Source organism: Colletotrichum lupini, chromosome 2 (assembly GCF_023278565.1).
Source record: "Colletotrichum lupini chromosome 2, complete sequence".
Lineage (NCBI taxonomy): Eukaryota > Fungi > Ascomycota > Sordariomycetes > Glomerellales > Glomerellaceae > Colletotrichum > Colletotrichum lupini.
In genome coordinates this window covers 4,429,280-4,444,930 of record NC_064675.1, presented here as the reverse complement: position 1 = coordinate 4,444,930, position 15,651 = coordinate 4,429,280, and the positions used below count along the sequence as shown (strand labels likewise).

General features: G+C 54.7%; 5 protein-coding genes across 5 annotated transcripts; 2 read left to right on the top strand and 3 right to left on the bottom strand.

Moving 5' to 3' along the window:
- Window positions 1-1,051: 1,051 nt before the first annotated feature.
- Window positions 1,052-2,239, top strand: CLUP02_03653 (uncharacterized protein; the record flags this gene model as incomplete). Its single annotated transcript, XM_049282671.1, has 1 exon — window positions 1,052-2,239. The coding sequence occupies one exon, from the start codon at window positions 1,052-1,054 to the stop codon at window positions 2,237-2,239; it is 1,188 nt and encodes a 395-aa protein (XP_049139814.1).
- A 1,236-nt stretch (window positions 2,240-3,475) lies between these two features.
- CLUP02_03652 (SET domain-containing protein) lies at window positions 3,476-7,387 on the bottom strand (the record flags this gene model as incomplete). Its single annotated transcript, XM_049282670.1, has 5 exons — window positions 3,476-4,231; window positions 4,283-5,889; window positions 5,967-6,462; window positions 6,856-6,962; window positions 7,372-7,387. The coding sequence occupies 5 exons, from the start codon at window positions 7,385-7,387 to the stop codon at window positions 3,476-3,478; spliced, it is 2,982 nt and encodes a 993-aa protein (XP_049139813.1).
- A 569-nt stretch (window positions 7,388-7,956) lies between these two features.
- CLUP02_03650 (uncharacterized protein) lies at window positions 7,957-10,064 on the bottom strand (the record flags this gene model as incomplete). The annotated part of the gene is made up of 8 exons (XM_049282669.1): window positions 7,957-8,010; window positions 8,072-8,171; window positions 8,232-8,530; window positions 8,610-8,812; window positions 8,969-9,120; window positions 9,288-9,480; window positions 9,537-9,660; window positions 9,756-10,064. The coding sequence occupies 8 exons, from the start codon at window positions 10,062-10,064 to the stop codon at window positions 7,957-7,959; spliced, it is 1,434 nt and encodes a 477-aa protein (XP_049139812.1).
- A 1,709-nt stretch (window positions 10,065-11,773) lies between these two features.
- Window positions 11,774-12,854, top strand: CLUP02_03649 (uncharacterized protein; the record flags this gene model as incomplete). The annotated part of the gene is made up of 4 exons (XM_049282668.1): window positions 11,774-11,803; window positions 11,865-11,979; window positions 12,036-12,616; window positions 12,669-12,854. The coding sequence occupies 4 exons, from the start codon at window positions 11,774-11,776 to the stop codon at window positions 12,852-12,854; spliced, it is 912 nt and encodes a 303-aa protein (XP_049139811.1).
- Window positions 12,855-13,551: 697 nt separating this feature from the next.
- On the bottom strand, window positions 13,552-15,132 carry CLUP02_03648 (4-aminobutyrate aminotransferase; the record flags this gene model as incomplete). Its single annotated transcript, XM_049282667.1, has 2 exons — window positions 13,552-14,761; window positions 14,834-15,132. The coding sequence occupies 2 exons, from the start codon at window positions 15,130-15,132 to the stop codon at window positions 13,552-13,554; spliced, it is 1,509 nt and encodes a 502-aa protein (XP_049139810.1).
- Between the last annotated feature and the right edge of the window lie 519 nt (window positions 15,133-15,651).

Sequence of the window (15,651 nt, the reverse complement as noted above, 5' to 3'; positions counted from 1 at the left end):
CTGGAGGGTTGTACACAATCACAGTACTGGCATGCTCGCCTCCCTTACGTCTGCGATACCTACTATTCGTACTCCGTACACAGCAAGCCGCCAGTTGCTCAAGGTTCGGGAGTGCCAGGTAAGCCTCATTCATCCAAGTATCGGCCCACTTAGCTAATAAGGGCCACGCTAAGAAGAAGGGACGAACAACAACAACCACCATCAGACACCTCACCCCAAAACATGCATCCAAAAGCAATGAGTTCAATAGATCGCACAGAGATGGGTCCGGGCCAGCCCTCAGTGCTATCAAGAGCAATACTGCCATGAAGTACGACGAGGTGTCTTCCAAGTTCGATAGATCCGAGGCAGTCAGCTCCTCGCCCGCTCCTCCCTGCAGCACCTGCAAACTTGAAGATCCATCTCACGGCGCACGCCCGGGGTGCGCATGGCCCATGAGTCCCCTGGCGCCTGAACAGCACACTCTTCCTCCCGCGCACCAAATGTACCGGATACCTTCTCAGGTCCCGTCTCCCGCCGCCCTCTTTCTCATCCGCCCCCCTGTGGTTATCCATAACCCGATGTCGCCCAATCCACTCCCCCGTACTAGGGATCGGTTTCTAAGGAGGCCACTGACACTTGACGAGCTTGAAAAAAAAGCGAAGCGTTCCACGGCTGAACCTCGTCTATTCCCGAGCTGCCGGAGAGCGCCATGTGTGCTCACCGCCGTAGCGTCGCAAAAAAGTCAAAAGATACGGCAGAAAGAGAGCCCCGGGAAGAGCAGGGCCAAAAAAAAAAAGTTTCTCGCTCGCGGTACAACCAGAGCGTGGGGTACATACCTTACACACCCTTCCCACCCCCCGGCGCCGACACGGGTAGCAACAGCACCGCCGCCGACCACCACATCCCACTTTGCACCGCGATACACGCCGTACGCCGGACGTCACCTCGAAAAACCTAACCCAGTCCACGAACACCAAGAAACGGCCCGGACCGTGAACCCGGCCACCCATTGCGCCGCATACCTCCCCTGCCGAGCCACCAGCCTTTCTCTCACAACCCCTCACCCATCATGGCCAAGAAGCGGAAGCTCGGGTCGATAAACCACAAGAGCCACTTCGTGGACACGGTGAAGAAGAAGACGGGAGGCGCACCGCAAAACAACAATGGCAAGAACAACAACAAGAAGAAGAACCCAAAGAGCGCCCAAGCCCTCGAGAGCGACGCCAAGAAGAAGAAGGCGCAACAGCAGTACCACCAGAACCAGGAGCCTGTGATACCGTTCTCCAAGGAAGATGCCATCCTGCTGATCGGCGAGGGCGACCTCAGCTTCGCAGCGAGTCTTGCAACACACCATGGCTGCCGTAACCTGACTGCGACGGTCCTCGAAAAGAACGAGCGGGAGCTGCTGGAGAAGTACCCCCAGGCCGCGGAGAACATTGCGCAGATCAACGGGACCGCCGCTACCAAAAAACCTACCAAGTCAAAAGCAGCAAAGAGCGAGGGCGAGGGCGATGCCGAGGACGACGAGAACGACAGCAAGGAACCCACCGAGGCCGAGTCACCAGAAGCAGAAGAGGAAGAGGAGGAGGAGGAAATCGACGAAGACGACGACGAGAAATACAAACCTCCCGTCCAGAACAACAACAGGGTCCTCTACAACATCGACGCCCGCTCCATGAAACCCTTCACCCGCAAATCCGCCCCGAACCACCGCGGCTTCCACATGTCGGCCCCGACAAAGACGGGCATCTTCAACCGCATCCTCTTCAACTTCCCCCACGTCGGCGGCAAATCCACCGACCGCAACCGTCAAGTCCGCTACAACCAGGAGCTCCTCGTCGCCTTCTTCACCTCGGCCCTCCCCAGCCTGGCGCCCAAGGGCACCATCGTCGTGACCCTATTCGAGGGCGACCCCTACACGCTCTGGAACGTTAAGGACCTCGGCCGCCACGCGGGCTTACAGGCGCTGGAGAGCTTCAAGTTTCATTCCCGCGCGTACCCGGGCTACAAGCACGCGCGGACGGCGGGTGTGATACGGGAGAAGAAGACGGGGGAGGCGAGCGGGGCGGCGTGGAAGGGGGAGGAGAGGGCGTCGCGGAGTTTTGTGTTTATGCGCAAGGACGAGGCGCCCGAGGTGCAGCCCTCCCAGAAGAAGAAGAGGAAGCGCGGCGGGGAGGAGAGTGATAGCGAGGATGAGGTTTCTGAGGTGGAGATGGAGGAGCCCTTTGATGATACGGGGGGATGGGTCGGGGAGTAATCGACTAAGAATGGAAGATGAGAGGAGGAACTGACTACCTTTTGTCTGGCAGTAGAGAGAGACCGTGGACGAATCGCTTCAAGCGTGATGAAAGTGCAGAAGGAAGGCATGAGCAGCGTCTGAAGTGCATCTGGCCTAGTGGAGGAAGGTGGATGTCTGGGATCGGCAGAGAAGGAGAGTTCCAATTTGGTGGCCCTGCATAAAGCCACAAGCAACTCAACATTTGGGGATTCGCTTTTCTTTCTCACCCACCTCGACTCCCCTTGGATCCTCAGGACGGTGAGGATCAAAACCCCTTGGGTAGAGAGGCGCAAGCCCAAGTCCAGAAGGAGAGGATATATGGTATCGGGTCTACTACGTCGCCCATTGGCATCTCGCACTTGGCATATATGGCGTGGCGTTCATCATGGGATGGTCAAGTCGGTCTTCGAGAATAGGGGGAAAAGTTATCTGTTTTATAAAAGCAAAATGGAAGCCTCGAGGCAGTCTGAATCAAAGGGAGAGAAAGGGTAAATAGCAATAACTTTGATGTTCATATCCATTTTATGCCCCCCATCTTTCCTGACCTCATTGTGAATAGATGTCACTTTGCAACATACGCTAGAAAACGTGATTCTTCAATGTCAAGGTCTCCATTCACATCCATTACTACTAGTTCAAGTTATGTTTCTTAGCTGCCTTTTTTCCTTTTGTACAAAAACGCCAATTGCCTGGTATGACTTTTTGTCGTCACAGTGCCCAAATCTCGTTGGAAAAAAAAAACGGAACCCAATGCCCGCCCGCCATCGGGGATGATGCCATGCTGCCCTATTCCCATACTTCCCACTCCACCCAAAAGCCAACATAGGCTTGGTGTCGGTGAAGAAAAAAAGAAAGAAGAAAAAAAATCGACACAATGGCCTAGGTACAGCTTTTTCACTTGGCCACGACCAGTTCTTTTTTCTTGTCCATGACCGAAAATATCCACATTATAATCGTAACAAAACACCCTAAACAAAAACCAAAGTATCTGAGAGATCCTTTGTTTTGTTTGGGTGGGGGTCTGCTGGTTCCCTCCCAGAACGAGAAAAATGCAACATGCCTGCTTATACATACAAGGCCGAGAGAGTTCCCTTCACTTCGGCTTGTTCACTGAGTTGACGCCCCACCTCCGTTGGAAAATCGCACAATCTGGGTATCCCTAGCTTCCAAGGACAACGTCCCAAGCCTGAGGTAGGCGTTGTGTCGTGGCTTTGTCTAGTGACCCATAACCTCTTGCTGCCGAGCCACTTCATTGCCGGTGTTGGCAATGGCGGACTCATCGACAGCTCCTACCCCATTTACCGGAGGGTGACCATTCAGGGTGCTTCCAATATCCATAGCTTTGGTAAGCTCTTCTTCTTCCAGGCGTTCAGACTCCTCGTTTTCCCGCATGAGAGCCTCCTCCTGCTCCTTGAGAGCCCTTTGTTCTTCTGACAGCGGCTCCTCAGGGGTAGCAGTAGGTGCCGGATCAGCAGGAGGCGGCGGGGGTGGAGGCGGTGGTGTTGCACCATCCGCGTCAAACTCTCTCAGACGCTTCACAGATGGCTCGTCTGAGGGAGTCAGGGTCCGGGACTCAGCTGCCTCCTCCTCACGCTTGCGTTTGCGCTCAGGACTACCCACCGATCCGCCGTCCTCATTGTCGGACAGCACAACGTCGTCGGCTGGTGAATCAATCTCCTCGTTGGTCGAAGTGGCAGGGTCCTTTGACTTTTTTATGTCGCCTTCGGGAGTCGCCTTCTCCTTCTCGAGATGTCTGAATTTCACAATAGCCTTGTCCAAGAAGTCCTTCACGTACGCCTTGACTTTTCTAGCCTGCTTCTGATCAAGTGGAGTCGTGGGGTCTTGGATCCGATTGCGCTTGTAGTCGGAGGAGACAAGTTTCTTGCAGACATCCTTACCGAGTCGCTTTAGATCGTCCTTGGGAAGCTTGTGTCTGTACTTATCGACAACATACTTGACGTGGGGGAAGAGCTGCAGAGAACATTAGCATGTGACTAGGAGCTCAAACGAAGTTATACATACCGTGTTCTCATAGATCTTCATCTGTTTGTCGATGCTAAGAGAGCGCCACTTTTCCTGCTTATTCTCCTGAACGGGAGTCTCTGCGCGTTGAGGTGTCTGTGATGCCGAAGGTCTGGGGGTTTGCTCCTTGGTGACTTGGTCGATAATGTTCTTAAGCAGCTGCTGCTCTTGCAACGCCTTGGGCGTCGCCTTTTGAGCGTCAGCGGGCTTGGTGGGACGTTGCCAGGTCGTAGCACCACTCTTGCTGTAGAAGTACGTGTTCCCACGCTGATCCGTCGCTGTGAACCATCCGAGTGGTAATGCTCCATGACCGTTGAAGTTCTGGTGTCTTCGTTGGCGTGGAGGGCCATTGAAGAAATGTGTGTTGCGTTGAGGAATGTTGCTCCGAGGTCCTTTGGGAATTTCGACATTCTGAAGGGGGTCAGGAGTCGATTTCGCAGTCATATCCTCTTCACGATCCATGTTGCGCCTCTCTTGGAAGGAGTTCGTGGCAGATGTGTTGGGGTCAAACTTTCGCTTCCCGATGCGGTAACCGAGCTCCAATTTGGACCACTCGTCCAACAGCTTCTTCGATTTCGCGCTGACCTCCTCATGTTCTGACTGAGTGAGTGCACCAATGGTGGTTTCAATCTTTGAGCCCTCAATCTTGTTTCGGGTCAGTCGCGGAAACTTGTCGAGAATATCGAGAGCTTGGAGAACGACGTTGTGGTCGTCGATAAAGGTGTTGAGCGTTGTCTTGAGAATTTGGTAGGCATGCATGCGCATAACGGAGTGGATGACCCGCTCATCCTCACACTGCTGAATGCGCTGCAACAGCTTGACAGCAATCCATTTCTCCTTGCACTGCATCAGAGTCGCCATGACCTTGCGCGCATCATCATCATCGAGGCTTCTAGCCTGCACGCTGTTAACGTACTCCTCGTCGTCTTCCTCAGGCTTCTTTTTGCGTGGCTTCTTGGCCACCGCTGTGTCCCAGGCATCACCGTCGTCAATGCCGAGCGCCTCCACTGTAGTAAGGGGCAACTTGGTCGCCCGCTCGGTTTGGGTCTTGCCACCAATGAATCCAGTGCAATTCGACTCGCCACAGTAGCAGGGTTGGGGGTCGGCCCCATAGCGGTCAACATTGTAGTTGAACACCAACTCCTCACCGGCTTTGATTTTGCGTGAGGAGAAAATGCCCATGCGCAGCTTCTCTCCGACGACCCATTTGTCGACGTAGCAATTCGGGTTGCATGAGTGGTTGCAAAAGCGCCCCAGGTTGCCCTTCTTTGTCGCATCAACGAATTCGTGCTTGGTCAGCGACATGAAGTAAAAATGCTTGATGCCCTCGTCGTCGTACTGTATCATCCGTCGTCGAAAGGTTGGCTCGTTGATGACCTCGCCAATGTACTCGAAAATGAAGTCGTTAGCCTGCATATCAACGTTGGCGCGGAGGCCGAAGCCCTTCTTCTCCGTCTTGATCACTGAAACATCGGCGAACTGCTTCCGCTGAAATCTCTGATTTTGGCAGCCATCACCACAGTTGCCGGCGCCAGCGAGGCACTCCATCTTCGTCGCCCTGTTGATGCAGTCGGAGTCTTCGCCGCACGATAAATTTTTTCCTTCATCTGCAGACAGGCGAATTTCAGTTAGAGTGGGCTCGCGATGATTTCACACAGCAGCGAGGGAGGGCGGGGAAACTTACGCCACTCAGAACGGCAGTCGCAATCGAGGGCATCGTTGTCGGTCGAGCCCATGTGCTTGGATCCATACAGACAATCGGGTATGACTTGGAAGGTACTGCACGATTGCTCCGTGACGTCTGGCAAATCGTGGAATAGAGGCGACTCGCGCTTGACGGGCTTCTGCGATGCTTTGCGTGACAGTTTCGGTCGCTGCGTGCCTCCTGGCGTCGAGATGCCTTCGCTGTTGACCATGCCCTCACTGGGTGACATGCTAGCAGAGCTAGACCCCTGGTTGCTCCTCTTCTGCGCCGATGTCCTGCTTGGATCTCGCTCCATGTTGACGCCATTTGGCGGGACACCATCCTCAATCTTTACCTCCTCCATCTTCACCGTCGCCAGCGCTTCATCCTCCATCAAGCAAGTGCGGGAACCCTCGGTAGGGCGAGCGCGCGAGACGAGGGATGTGTGACGGTATTCGCGGTTCGTGTCGTCCAAAGCCTCGAGCAGCGACGGATGCTCAGAGAAAAATCGAGAGATGGAAAATGAGCAATTTGCGATTTAGCCAAGTCGGTGCGCATGTAGGGGCAAGAGCTGTTGTGTTGGGTGGGGAAGGAAAGAAGGAACGGGAAGGCGAGAGAGAAAACGGGGGGGACGAGTTGCGAGAGGCGGCGACGGCGCGTTGGGTGGTGAAGCGATTACTAGTTGGAGCCAGAGATTCTCGGCATTGCAAACAGTCGCTCGACGTGCCGGAGATACAATTGGGGCTGTTGAATTCCTGCGTGATATATGATGTGCCAGAGAAGGGCTGTTGGTTTGGCCGACAGAGCGCCCGGAGAAGGAAAAAAAAAGTTGTAGTGAATCCAGAACGAAGTCGCAAAGGACGGCGGACACTGGCGAGGATTATCTCACAGCACCAGTTTCCGAAGGTGCGCAGCCACTCAGCTCGTCGCGCTTGGGCTTGGGGTCTAAGAGCCTAGCCACTTCCCTGTGGTTGAGCCTGGGAGCACCGCCAACAGCTGTAAGCCATTGTCAATCACGGCCAGCACCCCGATCCGACCGGTGGTGCAAATTGTTCGGATCATATCTACCGCCGAGCCCCGAGGCCTGGCCTTTTGAAATTCGATCGCAACTTCCCCAGGAATAGCATGCGGGAGATCTGCCCAATGGCTGCGTCTGAATAAACCCCACCATAGGACCCCAGCCGGTACGAAGTACAATGGTACTTGCGAACGGGATGCTTCAAGTTCTCTCGTTGAGTCCCACGTCACTGAAGCCACAATGAATTCATGATTGCCCAATTGCCCAACGCGCTATTCCGAAAGAGCACACCGAGCTTTGCTTTTCGATCCCAACTCCAGGTGATATAGACTGTGTTAGTTGTGTTCTCGCCTGTAGAGATATCTAGTGGCGGTACCCATTCATAACCTTGGAAATCGTACATGTTGCATGCATATAGGCCTGTTCCTCGCTCTGGAAAACGCAATTCCTTGCGGGTAGGCGAGCCGACGCATGTTGGAAACCCGCCATAAAGAGTTTGATATCTTCCCAAAATACAGCCCAAAGAATGTAGAAACCACACAAACATGAAAGAAGGCAAAGGTGAGAGACGGTATGGTCGGAAAAGGCGCACCAATCGGCAATTTTATGCGTAAGCTGGGGTTCATTACAAGCAGGAAACTCAGTTTTGGGTTATTCCTCACCGACACTTTGCATCCACCTGGTCTCTGTTATATCCCACATAAGGAACACCCCTGAGCATTGAGAGTACCAGATTAGGTCGGAGGCTTATCTGCACCAGGTGGTATGCGGAGACGGTGAGTCGCTAGATATTCATTCGCCTCTACTGCTACTACTACCACCATGTGGTATCGAGCATCAGCCAAAATTCAGTCAAAATGTATCCGTATCTTGGAGGAGACCCAGAATCGACGACTTGGACCTACAGTCGAGCCACCCAGGCCGTCTCCATAGAAGAACATTGCCACTGAACCATGTTCATCCGATGGTCAACTAGTCGAGTACAACCTGCGCAGCCCGACGAGTTGCTAGCGTACCGATTATGAGCTGCCGAGAAGATGTGAGCAGGAGCTAAAGGGTAAGGGTAGTTTGAAGCAACATGATGCACGAAACCCAGCGATGTGATGCAGACCTCACTGTGTGGCAGCGATGCCGTTGCATGGAAGAGCCAGCATGTAGTGACCGTACCCAGCTTCGGGCATGCTCGACTGCTAGTGACAGCCGACCTAGGTAGTTTGCTGCCATCTGGAAACGGCGGAGCCATTTACATGGACGCGTTGTACATGGGTGGGGCCTTCCAGTGGGAGGATGCCAGCTCATTGTGCAGCAAAGACGTCGCTGAAGCCGGATGAAGTGGCCAAGGTGGGCAGTAGGTATAAAGAGGCGGTGGACGAACGCAGCGACCCAGTAAAGTGAAATCCAATCCGTCGACCCGTCCAATCCGACTCATATTCGACCTGACCTCATCATTGTTGTCATTGTCGTTATCGTTATCGAGCGCAAGTTGTGAAGCATCTTGGGATTTTTGCTGATTCAGCCCCACCACGGATACATCGACATTCTTTGCCTTGGGGTCACAGGTTGGGCCGCGGCGCCGCACGCAGCAATCGGCGGGAGGGAAATTCAGCCCTCAGTCCATTGCCCACTGAGATGCGGCGCTGCCTTTTGCTGCGGCTCTCTGACAGCGGAACGATGTGACGAACCCGTGCCCTGTGCTGGCTCGGATGCCGGTTTTGGTCCATGATTGGCGTGAAGGGAATCCAGTGGTTTCCTGCCAGAGTTGGCATAGGACTGGGCCTGAGTGTGCTGCGGCCAATGAGGGCGATGAACTGCCACTTTGTCGCGGGCACTAGGATGCCCAGATATCCTTATTCGGTCGTACGTCGATCAATTTTTTTTATTTTATTTTTTCCTTTGCTGTCTTTGTCGTCAAAAACGACGTCTGATGTTCCAATGTTGGGGGCAAACGGCGCGCAATTTGTGAGGGGAGAATGGGATGACGCACTGCCGGCCTTTGAGATGGAGATGGGAAGGAACGACGAGAAGCGGCGCCTGCTGACGGAACACTCGCCGAACCTAGTTGGTGGGGAAGGGAAGGAGGGGCCGGCGCATCCCAATTCAAGCACACCTTCCTCGTGGCGCCGAATCGAATACACGCTGGACTGAAGTCAGTCGCTGGCGATGGCAGCGACGTTTCCTACGGTACTTATTTCTCTATCTTGACCTCAACACTCGCAGACATAATCACAACTGTTGGCTAGTGCTGACGAACATCCTCACGGTCGACTTTATTTCTCATTTAAGCTTACGTCTCTTATTATGACCAAGCAGGGAGTATCATGCTTTCGGCCAACACCACGACAATGACGTCCTGCAAGTGGCAGCGACCCAGAGTCAGGCGCTCCATGTCGATCCACCGGATTGGCCAGCGGACGCAACCTTCAGGGAGAGCCTTGAATCGCACTGCATCTACTTGTGCATCTGCACGCTGCTCTCCCATTCCGCAGAGAACCGCTCCTGCATCTGGCTCATCTCAGCCCAGTGCTAGGCCACTAGCACCATGACAGAGGGACCGTGCTGCAGCGAAGCATGTGTGCAGGACGGGCGGGAGACAGGGATGGATGCTCTGTCGATTGCATATCGGAGACCGACCATAGGGAAGAGGAGAGCCCACAACGCAACGCAGCGCACAGCTACCTACAGCTACAGCGTATGCAGTCATATGTGATATGATGGGTAGCTACGGATGCCTCCAGTGAGAATCAACCTGCGAGCTATTACGAGAGACGGACCCCGTTCTCGAACTCGAATGCGATCGAAAGAGGCCCAGTTGAGGCCGTCTTGGTGTGCCTGTCGGCCAACCAAATGGACCCTCTTCCACTTTGGGGGACTGGTGAGACATGCGCAGGGAAAATGGCCAAGAAGGATGCGGTTGGTTGCCGACAAAAAAGCAAGAAAGCGGCGACGGAATCGGAGGCGCGAGAGGCGCGTGGAATAAAGCCACTGCCGGGGAAGACGAAAGAAGCCAGCCGCAAGAGACAGCTCAGCCCAGGGACGGGAAACCCTGACGAGATAGGGTAGTATAGGATTTCGAGAGGCATTCAGCGGCAGCGACGGCGACGGCGACAATGACAAAAGCAGACAGGAGCTTCTCAACGACATCCTGACATGGACAAAGACGCACCCAAAGAGCAGCCGATGCAGACGATGACTACGACGCCAGTCAAACATCCTCATCACTCCCACACCACACCACACCACACCACCACTTTGTCGTTGCGCTCTCAACCTGATTCTAGCCTCTGGAATCTCGACTGTTCGTATGCACCTACAAGCAGCTTGCGCCAACTTTCAGCATCCATACCACCCACCAACCCAACCCACATCCCTCTCTCTCTCTGTGTGTGCGCACTGTCTAGCGTCAACTTCCGACTAGATTGGCGGTGCAGCGATAGTCCATCATCAACGGTTGGCGAGCGAGAAAGAGTTGGTTTACCGTCCAAGACGAAGCGGCCTTGACAATTATCCCGGAAACGCTAAATCGGCCTGTGTTCCTATTCGATCTTCTGCACTCCATCTCGGCTTCGACTTCGTCACCTAAGCAGGCACTCCTCCCCGCCGGTCTAGGCTTTGGTCATTCCAGACGGGGCCCTAATGAATGAGCCGCAGCCTGCCGTCTTTTTGACAGTCATCGCCATCAGTCGACAGATCTGCGGGCATTCCCCAGCCACCCTCGCTCGGACACTGCAACTCTACACTAGGGTCATCCAACAAGGCAAAGGCACTTTTGGAGATACGAATCGTTAATCCATTTTGCGCATGATATCGTTGCCTCGAAAGGTTTCCCAGAAATCACGACTGACCAGAATACACTCCCCTCTCGTCATCACGGATCTTAATACAAACAGTGCCCGCCTCGCCCGCCGTTCGAGTCGAGGCTAACTACTAGAACTAACACCTTGCAACTCTCCGACCTTTAAACCTTGCTGCGAGCAGCCGGACCAACTTACCATTCGGATACCAAAATTCAACAGAACCAGTACCCTGGAAGGTCTCCCAGACAGGCCTAACGCGTAACTGACTTCTCGGCAAACCTGTCTCGCTTGTTTCCCCCAGGCTCTCTCGCGCGCAAAACACGCCTGATAAATGCGACCCCGACCCTAGTCGCACCAGCCAGTCCCCGAGTGCGCGCCGTGCAGGCCCTCGTCGCAAAGTGGCCTAGGTCCCAGAAGCAAACGAAACAATCGAAGCCTCCACTTCCTCCTACACGGCCTGTCCAGGCTGTGTTACCCCCCCTCATTGCGCCTCGTCCAACATCCCGTCAACTTCGTTGTGGTGCGAGGCCTTCTTCACGGTGGCTTCAGGTCGAGAACGCGCGCTTGCGCCGGCCTGATCGCTTCCCTCTTCACCAGCTGTTTCTGTCTTCTCATTGCGTCTCGTCTTTATAGACGCAGCCGTCGACGTTCTCTTCTAACGGTGCCAGAGGAATACTGGCGTCACTTATTCTCCGTCTTTGCCGCGAGCTTTTGTTCTCCGCCGCCGCGCTTGCCTTCCATATAGGTTGATTACCTGGTCACAGGACTCTTCTAGTCGACGGTGCCGGCTCTGTCGACACCGGACGCGCGCTTTGCGTCCTGTCTCTTGCCATAGTTGTTTACCCAGTAACTCTTCGCCCGTCACCACCGGCTAGCATAGCCGATCCGCTCGTTTGTTAGAACCCCGCGTCGCAGATGCCTATCTCGTCTCCTCTACGGTCCAAGATCTCTCTCTTTTATGAAAACCGTACGGATAGTTACCAGCCCTTCTCGCGATGGCTTACTCCTTTACAGAGGAGGAAAAGGTAAGCAGCAGGTCTTCATCCAGTTACGGACCATCGACACTGACGCGCATCTCGACGGCAGAGGTTCATCCTCGCGGAAGCCATCAAGAACAGCAGCCTAGATGTTGGCCTCTTAGTGGGGTTTTTGAAAACGCACAATGTCGAGCCAGATTGGCTTAAGATGCAGTTACCCAGCGGTACGGATCGTCAACCTTGACGAACTCCAGGTTTCATGCTGACATTTACCATACAGGCCGCACTATGGGACAATGTCTCGCGGTCACCGAGCAGATATTTCAAGGTCCCATGCGGGTCCCAGACCTCAAGCGGAAGTCCATGAACGACCTCCTCGAACAGCCACCAAAGCGTTTGGCTGCCGTATCGCCTATGGAGCCACCAGCGCAGTTACCACCCTTGGCCTCAGCAACTCAAGGCCTCGCATCCTACTCAAGCTCGATGCCCGTATCGTCGTTATTGCCAGCGCCTCCACAGCTGCATAATCAGCAGCTTGCCAACATACAGCCGCGACCCGCCGGCATGGAGATCGCCGGGGTGACCAACGGCTCTCAAAGCCCCGGCCAACAACAGCAAGCGCCGCTCCCGCGGAAACGAGGTCGACCATCACGGGCGGACAAGGCGAGACAACTACGACCTTTGCTGCCGCAGCACCTTACACCTCTGGCGCCGGCGCCCCGGCCGATAGCTAGGGAAAGCCCAACAACACCAGGAGAGTTCGCCGTGTACAGATTATCACCCGGTCCACCTTCTGAGGCCGCCAACGAGCCAACAAGGCGAGGACGAGGTCGGCCAAAGTCGTTTGGCAGGACACAGTTGGTGAGTGGACATGGTTTTGCGAGTTGATTCAAAGTCCTGATCCGCACCCTAGGGCACTTCCACAGGCGAACAAACCAAGACAGAGTCTGGGCGGTCAACACCAAGTGAATCATCGCGCCAGCAATCTGATGACATACCCAGAGACGCCTACAACGAGGACGAAAATGTGTCGGATTCGCAAAAGGAAAAGGCCATCTCGAATATTGGCCACTTACAACAAGAAGGGCTGGCGAGTTAGCAGTTCTTGACGAGCCTGGTGCGATGATGATTTGAAACTATCCATCCACTGCTATACCTTCGAAACCACAGCCTGAAAAGGCAAAGTCTCATCATGGCCGTTGTACGGCCTTTGATTTGCCAGCGACGGCTTAGTACAAGACCTCTTTGGCCCATCCTGTGCAGCAGTTGTCTGGTACAATGGGTGTGTATTTCTAAAGCTTATGGCGTTGTCGGACTTTTTTTTATAATTTTATTTTGCATATGCCTGCTGTGGACAGAACAAGGCGGTGAGAGGTGGTTATTTGCCTTTTTCATCTGGTTCAAGGAGTTCAGGGGAGACAGACGTGTAACCACGGGACGAGGTATATGGACTGGACATGACAGAGAAGTGTACGATATGGTAGGACCTGGGATACATGGTCTCATTTCCGCTCGGATGGGCGTGCAAATCTTGCGGGAGTCACACAAACCGGACCGCCAAGTGCCGGTCTTGAAAGCTATGAACTATGAAGGATTGGCATTATTGTAGAAATCGTTTCTTTTCAAAATGTCCTCTTGTGAACTTGTTTTGTTCAGAGACCAATACTCATACGCTAAATCATAATATTGACCAGATGAAAACCCCAATCGCAGATAATGCTTCCATTAAAAACACCCAGACAACATGAGCCACATTTGAACCATTTTACTTGAGCCTACTGACTTTTTTCTTTCTTTTACCAAGACTTGACAATCTTCTCCAGGGCCTCAATGAGGATATCAGCGTGGTGCTCCTGGAAGATGAGCATGGGCCTCAGACGGACGGCGCTCTCGCCCGATCCGCCAATGTTGATGCCCAGACCCTTTGCCTTCTTGAGGAACTCGTCGCGGCGCGGGTTGTCAAAGGCAATAAAGGTGCCCTGGCCCTTTCCGCGGAGGTTGGCGAATTGGCCGGGGTACTTGCTCGCCAGACCCTCGAGCTTGCCGAAGAGGTAGTCGCCGACGCGGGCGGTGTTGTTGACGAGGTCGAGGCGCTCAATCTCGTCGACGATGGCGCGGAAGAGGATGGCGCGGGCCGGGTCGCCCATCCAGGTGTTGAACTGGCGGTAGGGCTTGTTGGGGCGCAGCTCGGGGTTTCCGAAGTAGTAGCCTGCCGTCTGGGCCTTTTTGCTGAAGGTGACCATGTCGGGAGGGGTAGGGAGGTCCCAGTGGTCGTGGGCCCAGAACTTGCCGGTGGCGCCGACGCCGGTCTGGACCTCGTCGACGATGAGGAGGACGTTGTGCTTCTTGGTCACCTCGCGGAGGCCGCGGAAGAAGGCGGGGGAGGCGTGGTTGTCGCCGCCCTCGGACTGGATGGGCTCGACGATGACGGCGGCGGGGGGGATGTGGTAGTTCTTGATGAGGTGCTCCACCTCGTCGAGGGCGGCCTTCTCGGCGGCGGCGTTCTCCTCGACGTGCTCCTCGAGCGGGTACTTGAGCAAGGGGAAGGTCGCCTGGGGCCAGTCAAAGGCGGGGATGTCGAGCTTGTGGATGGGCTTGGAGCGGGTAGTGGAGAGGGAGCCGAAGAGGCGGCCGTGGAAGCCCGTCTTGAAGGAGAGGATGGACAGGTCGGAGGCGCCGGGGGACTGGTTGTTCATGGCGGAGGAGGTCTCCTCTGCGGTGAACTCGACGTCCGGGCCGCCGCGCTCCTGCTGGCGGCGCCACATGAAGGCGGCCTTGTAGGCAGTCTCGTTTGCGTCGGAGCCGGCCATGGCGGTGAAGACCTGGTCGAGACCCTTGGGCGCCACCTTGAGGATGCCGGTGCGGAGGACCTCGGCCCAGTCTTCGGGGGGGAAGTTGCCCAGGGCGGGGCGGTTGATGATTGCGTTGACCATCTCGGGGGTCTGGGCGACCTTTGCGAGGGCCGGGTTGTTGTAGCCCAGGGGGATGGAAGCGATTTGAGCGTAGCTGTCAACATTTTGTAAGCTTTTGGTCCCACGTATAGCTATCATCCGTCTCTTTCTACATGATTTCACTTACACATCGAGGAGGACGTTGCCGTCGGCGTCGGCAATGTAGTTGCCCAAACTCTTCTTGTAGTCGGTGAGCATGTTCAAGCTCCGGGTATCAAAGACCTTGTGCAGGTCCTCGGTGGCCTTCTTGGACGCGGGGCCGGGGATGTCAGTCTTGAGGGCCGGGCCGGAGGGCTCGCCGGCGAACAGGCTCGGGGCGGCGGCCATGCGCGAGGCGGAGAGGCAGAATGCTCTGCGCGCGGTGGGTGTGCGAGCCGCGCGGGCGGCAGGACGCGCCAGGGACGCGGAGGCTCTGAGGAGGGCCATTGTGTCTGATGTGTTTTTGTGTGTGTGAATGTGTACGAGTTCTCTCCTTCAGTCAAGTGCTGAAGCTCCTCTCAGTTGCCGTGTCACCAACAGAGTGAGACGGCTTCTCTGGGGTGTGTGTGCAGAGACGATGGCGACTTGGGAGCTCTGTGCGATATCGGAGGGGCAGGAGAGAAGAGAGGGGGGTATCAATTGGTCAATCGCAAAAGAAAGATGAGCAAAGAGAAGAAGGCAAGCTGTGAACAACGTCCTACGAGGCGGGGGAGGGGGAAGACCAAGTTTATAGATTACGGGTGGCAGCGGCTTATCACTTGGATAATCTAACGTAACTCGATACGGCAGACTGCAAGAGGCACTCCGCCAAAACCGTTCTTTCTAATAGACCTACGGCTACCGTAAATTTTAGGCATCAATAGCGCAACTTTCTTATATATATAAATAAATATTATAATAAATCCTGTATATTATTATAAAGAATTACTTATAATTATAAGTAGTAGTAGTTACGTAAGGGCGGTT